The 10,359-nt window shown below is 37.8% G+C and overlaps 1 protein-coding gene across 1 annotated transcript; it reads left to right on the top strand.

Annotated features, from left to right (window-relative positions):
• The first annotated feature begins 76 nt into the window (after positions 1 to 76).
• cox15 (cytochrome c oxidase assembly homolog COX15) lies at positions 77 to 9,300 on the top strand. Its single transcript, XM_002937187.5, has 10 exons — positions 77 to 474; positions 2,394 to 2,538; positions 3,883 to 4,073; positions 4,266 to 4,388; positions 6,776 to 6,962; positions 7,076 to 7,243; positions 7,326 to 7,407; positions 7,724 to 7,878; positions 8,418 to 8,531; positions 8,896 to 9,300. The coding sequence occupies exons 2-10, from the start codon at positions 2,455 to 2,457 to the stop codon at positions 9,025 to 9,027; spliced, it is 1,236 nt and encodes a 411-aa protein (XP_002937233.1). The 5' UTR covers positions 77 to 474; positions 2,394 to 2,454; the 3' UTR covers positions 9,028 to 9,300.
• The last annotated feature ends 1,059 nt before the right edge of the window (positions 9,301 to 10,359 follow it).

The raw sequence follows: 10,359 nt of genomic DNA, 5'->3' as shown, positions 1-10,359 counted from the left end.
GAGCCGTCAATTCTAATTGGACGCTACATTTTTCTATGCTTGTAGTCTCTGCTACTGTGCTTTCCTTCTGAGTTGTATGCTCGTTGCTGCGTAATTGTACATTTCCATGGGCACAGGGGCTGGTACCCTTTCTCTTACTATGGCTACTGAGTTCAGACATAAACGCCATGTACATTTCAGCCATGGTTACGTTTGCGACGTCTTACATAAAGGCTACGTCATGAATATGGCTGCGCCCATGAGTGACATTTCTCCCCTGTGCAAGTGGTTGCAGGGAGAGGATTGAGGTTGTTATGCGCATGCTCTTCATGTAGGAAACAGTCTGCTCTTACATTGGAGCTGCATTCCTTAAGCACCTGGTAGGATCCATGCTTCTTCCAGCGCTTGGAGTTCAGTATCTTCTGTATCCTGTACATATTCTCAAACTGGCAGCATCAATCCAGCCTTCCTAGCTCTGCTGTAGTCTTGGCAACTGTAAGTTCACGTTTAAGGAGATCTGCACCCAAGTTCTTTTGCTTAAGGAAAGAAAATCTACCTCTAAGCAACTTAATGCATCAATTAAAGAAATGGTTTTACAGTTATTTGTAAATGTCATTGTTAGCCATATTTGTTTGCCTTTTTATATTTACTGCACTACTGGTTCTGACATGTAAAACAATGTACCCAAGGCCTTGTCTGCTAGGTAGTTTCAAGAGTCACAAACAGGTTTGTGTGCAATAAATAAAATGTGACATTTGATGGCAATTAGATCTAGAAACAACTTTATTTTAGAAACATCTTAGAATAATTAAACATACATTTTGAAGGAGGAGGAAAGGCTAAATCGCTGGGGGTGCCTACCGTAACATTTTGGGACCCCCCAGTGATGTAGCCTTTCCTTCTCCTAAAAAACATATCTTTTAAATGCAAGGAATTCACTGCAGTCTGTATTTATTTAAATTTACTTCTTTCATTTATTAGAACTTCCACTTCTGTCTGAATGCTAGGGTCATCGGCCCCAGTAACCTAAAAGCAGCTTGATCTTCATGCTAAATATTCATTGTATTTCTCATTGTATTTCTCATTTTATTTACCTTTTATTCTGAGGCAGTTTTTTCCATGGTCTAATATATTGTTTTAACCTTATACCAGTCACATTGATGTTTGAATTGCATACCAGATACTGCTTTATAGATCACAACAGATATTCTAATGGGATTCTAAAAGGCTGCTAATTTTCTAGATTAAGTTGTTAAATCCTATGTTCCAAAATATGTGTGAAGAAACCTTAATTTGAGGTCATCCCTTGTCTGCCACGTGCCTGAACTACATTGGGTTTTCTTTCCTGATCTTTCTTCAGTGTTGCGTTTAGTATAGTTCTGCATGTCATAGTACAGGGACAGGGATCCATTATCCAGAAAGCTCCATATTGCGGAAAGGCCATGTCTCACACACCTTGTCCCAAGGCTTCTGGATAACTGGTACCATTCGCATAATATGAAGATGAAGCCTTCTCTATAGGGGACAGTGCTGATTTAGAGAAAATGGTAAGGTTGGTGGTTCCTAGACAAGCTTTGGACCTACAAATGTTGCAGGTTTACAGTTTCCAACATCTGTATTAACTAAACTACAACTAGTTTGAGAGTTCTCGTTTTGCAGCTTTTAGACCTCCAAAATTTGCTGATATCTGGCTTTGTGGTGCATTTATGCATTTTAATTAAACAGCCATCACTGTGAACTGTTGATCTACACGTTCCCAAATAATGCTTACAAATGCAGTGTACCATAGGCTGCGAGTGGCAAGGGCTCCTTGGTTACAGCAGCTTTCCTTGAGAGGACCGTGGTGATCAAATGCCCATGGAGCATGCAATAGTTTGAGGACAAGAAATCTGCTACTTTTTTATTTTACACTTCTTATTTGGGGCGACTGACCTCTGTACTATGTTTCCTAAAAACTGCTATGTCATGATGCACAAGCTGTTTGCTTTTCCTCCTGAGCTCAAAGACTCTACAGGCATCTGTATTGTGATTGTGGTGGGTATCCGCTTGCAAAGTGTTCCAAAGACCATTGCTTCTTTCTTCAGGAAGGTTGCAGTTGTACAGCTTGATTGTAAGTCTGCCTTAAGGTGGTTCACCTTAAAGTGGGTAGTATTGATTTGATCATTCAGAGTGTGGGCAGAACTATTGGATTACATTGTCGGGATGCAGGCCGTCGGACGAGGTGATGCGCTCCATACCCTAATGGGATTTTAGAACCTGCCCATCTGAGGGCCCCATATAACATCTGATAATCTACCGATAAGACTGTTAACAGATTTTTACGGCTTATGCATAGCCATTTTTGTTGCGTATTTAAATGGGCTCTTAAATCTTAGCTCTGTTGAAAAATGATCCTGTAAATTGTTTGTTTGTAGGTCCAAGGTGATAAGCTGAAGTTTACAGTTCCCCTGAATCTGTGTGGTACTAGGTCAGAAAATGCTGCTTTTGATGACTCTTCGCTCCGGCCTTGCACAGAGCAAGATGCAGGCAATACGCTTCTTACACACAACAGGCAGACAGGTAGGTAACTGCTTGTATGGAGTTTTATTATTGCACAGTTTTTTTGTTTGTTTTCTTTCAAAGTGGCCATTTTATCTATTTTAGTTGTTATAGATATCTTCCCGCCTGTTTATACAAGTCTGAGTCATTTCTTGGACAGCTAGTAATTTACAGCTAAACAACAGGTCTTTCAACCATTAACTTATATTACATGGCTTGACTTGCCATATAGAAGGATTTCATATGATATGAAGTTACACATGATGACACAGTTGCCACAGGAGCAAGTTATTCATCCTTGAACATCACTAACATTTACTTGCAGATACTTGCATTACCTGAAAATTCCTCTTATTTACCTTTGCTTTCAGCTATTATTCTGAAAAGAGAACTATCGTTAATTATATATATATATATATATATATATATATATATATATATATATATAATGCACAAACAAACACGTATATGTGTGTTTGCGCGCGCATATAGAATATAATATATTGAAGTTAATGTTAAAAATTCTCTCATGCTGCAAACAACTTGGCAGTTAGGCATTTAAAATAGGTGACTCATGATGATGTCTCATGTTGACTCAGGCATGATGGTGTTGTTAAAGGGGTAATTTACCTTTAAATAAACTTTAAGTATGATATATACGTTGCTGTGCTAGGATGGATTTAATTTTTTATGGTTTTTAATTTATGTAGCTTTTTGTTGAGATGCTCCCCAGGTTTGATGTTCAGCAGCTATCTGGTTGCTGTGGTATTGTTTACCATGAATAGGTGCAGAACTAAATAGAAATATAAGGAATACAAAGTAGCAATAAGAATAAAATGGTGAGCTTACAATAGTTTTTTTGCCCCCATTTGAAAGCTGATAAGAGATAGAGAGTTAGGCAAATAATACAAAAAAAATAACTAATGAAGACTAATTGAAAATTTGCTAGGAATAGCACATTCTGTAACATACTAAAATGTAATGTAAGGGTGAACCACCCCTTTAATTAGTAAAATCTGTCACAGAATTACAGCATTGTTTGTAGTTAGAAAATGATAGGTTGACAAACTCACACAAATCATTAAATAGATAACTAAAAGACAAATATATGGAATAGATATTTTAAATGTCCATTATGTTTTTTATTGCATCAAGCATAAATGCAGTATACAAATATCAGAAGAATACAGTGGCTATGCTGTGTATGGGCCTTGTACGCTTTCTGTTTGTTTGGCCTGCAGGCTGATTGGTCAGTGTATGGGGTCAGCTGGGAATGGCTGTTTTAAGCCTTGAAGACATGTTATAGAGGGGTCCTAGAAGTATTTTTATTTATAGCCTGTAAAATGCTCCCTGTTATTGTTTCAGAAAATGGGTCCAAACTGTAGAAACTTGATTCAGAAGAGATGGAAAAGCACTACAGTGTCAGAAATTGCTGCCCCAGCCAGAGCTGCAGTGGGGTCTTTACCCAACTCTTCCGCAGAGCGCATTATGGGGCGTTGGTTACTTGTGTGCAGTGGAATGGTGGCTGGTGCAGTTATCCTTGGGGGAGTAACAAGGTGAGATAGTTAATTGAAGCCACATTGTGTTATCCGCTAGTTACTGTATACATAAATATCTTCTTTGATCTTTCACATTTAACACTGGTATTTGATATTGCTGTCAGTCTGAATTAATAGATGTTACACGGCTCGTAAGCTTAAATCTCCATCTGGTATACAATTTGTTACATGCTATGTGGTATTCTATAGATTGACAGAATCTGGGCTTTCCATGGTCGATTGGCACTTAATAAAGGAGATGAAGCCACCAGCAACGCAAGAGGAATGGCAAGCAGAATTTGAGAAATATCAGCAGTTCCCGGAATTCAAAATGTAATGTAATGAGTCATTTAAATATAATCCCTCTAAAAACACATTTGGGTATAACTTGTCAGCCACACTGTTAGAGACATTCCAACCCAAAGCCATTTCAGTTAATTTACATAAAGTGGATGTTATTTTCTTCCTTTTATTTAGTCTTTTGTATGAAGACAAAGGGCCAGTGGATTACTATAGAGCAGAGTTAGGGCTCTGGCACACGGGGGGATTAGTCGCCCGCTGGTGGGATGGAAATTCAGGGAGATTAGTCGCGGGCGACTAACTCAGTGCTATTCCCCCTTAACCCATCACCCTGCACTTACCTCAAGCACTTGGGGTGGGTCAAGGGGAGTGGGCCACATAACTAGTGCAGAGAGTGCATTCAACATTGGCAGTAGTTGGAACCCACATGTGCTTGGGTCAGGTGATTGTCGCTCATAAATTAGGAAGGCAATTGCCTGACCAGCCAGTGTCCAAGAGATTGCAATGGAGTCTTGGATTCTCGTAGCAGAGCTACTAAACTCTCGGCTAAGGAAATAGTAGAATGACTGCATGCACCATTGCCCTTAAAGTGCTAAGGATTAGGATAAGTATATATGGGATATGATTAGGTTGTCTTGTGCACTCAGATCTCTCAATCAATAATTTGTTTAGTTCCTTCATGTTTATGCCTTGTATGAATGCAGGTTGCTTAAGATGATTGTTAAAGGACATGTAAAGTCTATTTCACTGGGGGTGTCAAAAGATTAGGCAACCCTCAGAGAAATAGATTACTAAGTTTTTTTTCCCCATGTCGGTGCACTCTATTAGCCCTGTGCCGGCATTTTACTTAGTTTATAAACGGTGTCCCTGCGTAAATTCCTGTTCGTGCCTGTGCAGTATAGTAAACCCATGCAATCTACTCTACTGTGCATGCACAGAACACCAAAGCGAAGGTGATGCCAGCACAGAGACTGGTGCAGGGATCTGTTTCACTGGGAGGGTGTCTAACATTTTGGCACCCCCCAACGAAATAGACTTTATACAGTTGTGTTCAGAACAATAGCAATATGTTAAAGAAGGTAAATAAAGCTCAACATCCTTATAATAGCTTTTATTTCCATACACACAAGTGCATTGGAAACACCGCACTTTCTATTCCAAATCAAAACATGAAGAAAAATGTATCACATTTGTGTTATTCCTTTACAGAGCATGGAAAAAGGTAATATTAGGCTGTTCCAAAAAATAGTAGTGTCTGCATTTTTCTTTACAAACTGAAACAATCACTTTATAAACTGAATTTTTTTTCAAAATTTTGCTTTCCTTTGAATCACTGAACTCATATTTAGTTGTATAACCACTGTTTCTGAGAACTGCTGCACATGTTGCATGGAGATGACAACTTCTGGCACCTATGAACAGCCCAGGATGATTGGACTACATTCCACAATTCTTCTGCATTTCTTAGTTTTGCCTCAGAAACAGCATTTTTGATGTCACCCCACAAGTTTTCTATTGGAACCAAGATGTTGCTCATTTACTGGTGTGTTTGAGGTTGTTGTCTTGTTGAAACATATCTAGGGCTTTTACTCTTCTACATAAGGCAACATGACCTCTTCAAGTTTGTTGATGTATTCAAACTGATCCATAATCCCTGGTATGCAATAAATAGGCCCAACACCATAGTATGAGAAACATCCTCATATCATGATGCTTGCACTTGCATGTTGCTTTCATTAGGCCACAAAATGTTGCACCATTTCTTCCTAAAGCTGAACATTGGCTTTACCATTTTGTCTATTCTTCTATCCATTCGAATGGTAGTTTTCAGTTTTCTTCTACATCTTTCAGGTTTTGATTTAAACATTTAAGATCATTTTACCTGAGCAGCCTATTATTTTCTGCACTTCTTTATATGTTTTCCCCTCTCCAATCAACTTTTTAAAGTACGCTGTTCTTCTGAACAATGTCTGGAACGACCCATTTTCAGAGAGAAATGCACTATAATCAGCATGCACAACATTTGCTGCCTTCCTTCCTTAAATAAGGGCCGTAATTGACGCCTGTTTTTTTTTTTACAGAATAAATTACCTAATTAATTGAACTCCACACTGCTATTATTTTGAACAATAATCTGTGAAATTTAATCAATTAATGATTAAATTACACAGGATTAGCATGTTATGACTGTTGGCTCTGTTGATTTTCTATTATTCTACTACACCTACTAGTAAATTATTTGCCATGTAGAAATGTAATTTCTACTAAAAACAGTGATTGATCCAATTAGTGATGTCAAACTACTATAATTCTGAACACAGCTGTATGTTCTTTAAAGATCACATGCTGGAGCATCTATTGAGCCATTTTGCTGATTAGGCAAAATATATTTGATTTTTCTTAATCATGTTTTTCGTTAGTTTGAATCATGAAATGACACTAAATGAATTCAAGTTCATCTGGTTCATGGAATATTCCCATCGAATGTGGGGGCGAGCAGTAGGACTGGCTTACATTCTTCCAGCTGTCTACTTCTGGAGAAAGGGCTGGTTCAGTAGAGGAATGAAGGGACGCGTCCTTGGCCTCTGTGGCTTTGTGTGTTTCCAGGTGATTTAATTAAATAGGTTAAATACAGATACTGCATAATAATTATAATCCTTTGGAGATACAGCATCAAAGTGTGCTTCTTAACAAGAAAATGTGTTTACTTTGTTGCTTAGGGACTTCTGGGTTGGTACATGGTTAAAAGCGGATTAGAAGAGAAACCCGAGTCCTATGATATTCCTCGTGTTAGTCAGTACCGGTTGGCTGCACATTTAGGTTCTGCAATTGTTCTGTACTGTGCAAGTCTTTGGACTGGCTTATCTCTTCTGCTGCCAAAACATAAGGTAAAATTAATTTAATTGTATTTTAACATTTAAATTATATTATACATTGTTTAATGTCTTTATCGCTTCTCTTTCTCTATAGTTACCAGAAACACGGCAACTTTTGCAACTGAGAAGATTCACACATTGGACAACAGGCCTTGTCTTCCTAACTGCTCTTTCAGGTAGCATATTACAGTGTTGGCCTAACATTAGATATAACAAAGAAGAAATAAATATTAAAAGGTTAAAACATTCTAAGATGGTTTATTACTCTAGTTTTTAACAAATAATAGCAACACGTGAAAAAAAAAAAAAAAAAAGTATAACTGTGTGTTACATTATTTTCAAAGGTTCATTAAAGGAAAAACTAAAGAGTTTTTATTTAAAATAAACTGTACTTTCCAAGCAGACTGAATTTTAGCTTTTGATATTAATTGCAAGGGCTACATTTGTTTACCTGGGACTTATCAAATGATGTGGTTTTTTTTTCATCCATAGGTGCCTTTGTGGCTGGACTTGATGCTGGTCTTGTCTACAATTCTTTTCCTAAGATGGGGGAAAAATGGATTCCAGATGACCTGCTTGCATTCTCCCCAACTTTTAAAAACTTCTTTGAAAATGCCACAACTGTGCAATTTGATCACAGAATCCTTGTAAGTGTGCTTTAGTTTTACATACTGGCATGCAACCAGTATGTAAAAACCCAACATTTTAAAAGGTATCCTCATTAATTAAGTTGGCACATTGCTATCTACAATGTGAAACCTGCTACTGTAGTTAATATCGAATGGCATAAACACTGCTGCTTTAAGTGGCCGTGGGTTTTGGGAATGTGATAGTCTAGATAACACCTTCAAGAGTTAATTTTCTGGGCTGTCACGTTTGCAGATGTCTAGGGGTTTCCTGATCTGTATCGTAGTGCAGCTGGATGTGTCCCCTCCTTGCATGCATTACTTTTCTTCTTTACTTTGGGTAAATTGTGATAAATGGGGAGATAGAATATGCAAATAAAGGTTAAACTGCTTGTTATGCTTTTAAATTGTTAATTGTATTTGTAAGGTGCATGAGATCATTAGCATCTTGTATGTATGCTTTTTGCCTTGATTTAGCAAGGTGCACAAAGCATACCATTGTATCTGGTCTGTCTGTCATAGCTTATGTTCAACTATAATGATATATTTATTTTATGCAGGGGATTAGTTCCGTGGCTGCCATCACTGGACTGTACTATTTTTCCAGGAGAGTTCCTCTCCCACGTCGAGCTAAGCTGGCATTAAACTCCTTAATTGCTGTGGCATATTTACAGGTATTCAGTTTACAGTATTAATTCTGCAGTTGCACAACAGAGCACAACGTACTTTTAAATGTAAATAGTTTTATTTATAGCATGTTGGGATGCACCTAATCCATAATTGTTGGATGTGGCCAAATACCAAATCCATGCAGAAGCTTAGAACAAATACCAAACCTTATCTGAATAATAATTTGAATATTGAAATTTGTGAGAAAACCAAAATGATGAGGGATCATCCGCAGGGAGGGGTGGGCAGCAGCAGCAAGGCCCTGGTGGTCAGGTCCTTTGGTGGGCTCATGGGTCTCCAGTTTGACACTGAGTTGCAATGTAGACATCTGTGATAATGCTTGTGTGATTTTGATTTTTTTTTTTTCAGGTCACTTTGGGCATAAGCACTCTGCTTTTATATGTGCCAACTTCATTAGCAGCTGCACATCAGTCTGGTTCTTTGGCTCTCCTCAGTATGGCTCTTTGGCTGATGAATGAATTAAGACGGCTTCCTAAGTAGTGACTCTGAGGACACATTAGCTGGACTGGGGATTTTCTAATTTATAACTATATATGTACATTTCAGTATAACCTTTTATACATTACAAAATACTTTGAGATTATTCAGTGCATTCTCTGTTTGTCTTTGTTATTTTATAGAACAGATTCATCACTGCATTGAGATGATGATGTTCTTTTATGATAATGCAGTTAAGTAGTCATGATGTGTGTATGCATATATTGGTATAGCAACTTTAGCAGTTCCTCAGTCTTTTCTGGAACACAAAGTTCAGCAGTTGATGCAGAAAAAAAATTGAAGCAGCATTTCAGCATTCATAGATAATAAAATAATAGACTGTGCTAGATGTTTAATAATATTGGGAATAATGTACCCCCTGTTGTAAAATATAATGATATTAGAAGTCACCTTGGAGTTATCTGACCATACAAATAAATATATGTATGGATATGTACAGTAATAGAACAGTTAGAATTTAAAGGACCATTTTGCCATTAGGAAGTACCTACTGTTTCCATTATTTAGCTTTCAGGACAGAACAGTAACAATATGAAGGTGGCCCCTCATGCAGTATCTGTCAGTTTATGACAGTAGGCTACCAATACCAATACTGGGCAGTATATAGCACTAGGTGTCAACAAAATGGGGGAAGAGTTAATAGAACATGAATGGAAATTCAAGAGGGTGATAGTGTTCTACAAAGTCATGGAACCAAGTGCAAATAGAACTTCGAGGTTCATCTGAGAGGAGGAGGTGGTAGGAAATGATTGCTAATCACTAAGATAAATATTCCACGCTTGAGAGATTCCATAAAGTGTTCCGATGATTTCATATGTCTGCCATATTGCAAGAAAGCATATCTGTGTTGTTTCTACAAGGCTCTTTGTATTATAAGTAGCAGGAAATGCCCATTGGGCAATATTGGATTTTGAGTGTTTATCAGATTTAGTATGTAATTAATGTGTCCATCCTTGATTGCCCAAGAGGAACTACCCAGATATGCCAGTTAAATCACTGCAGAAAATGGAAAGTGAACACAGTAACCCCAAATGGGCTGGGAGTGTGTGATTATCCAGAGTGCGATTCTTTCAGTTCTACTTTGTACTGGTCCTGAAATTATATTATTGTCCTGTAGCATATTTATTTCTTTCATGTATGCAGCTTTAGGTAAATGAAAACATCCTCCAGAAAAGTTCTCTACAGCCATTTTACATTGCGCTTCTCTATTTAGACTGTTGTCTGTGTTGCAGGACTGGACAGTTTGCAGGAAATCATCTTATCCAGCCAAACAGGCAAGAGTGTTGAGAAGTGTAATGTGAAACGTGTGCTATA

This window comes from Xenopus tropicalis, chromosome 7, assembly GCF_000004195.4.
Source record: "Xenopus tropicalis strain Nigerian chromosome 7, UCB_Xtro_10.0, whole genome shotgun sequence".
Taxonomy (NCBI): domain Eukaryota; kingdom Metazoa; phylum Chordata; class Amphibia; order Anura; family Pipidae; genus Xenopus; species Xenopus tropicalis.
Note: the sequence above shows the minus strand (reverse complement) of the source record. Positions and strands in the feature narration are given on the sequence as shown.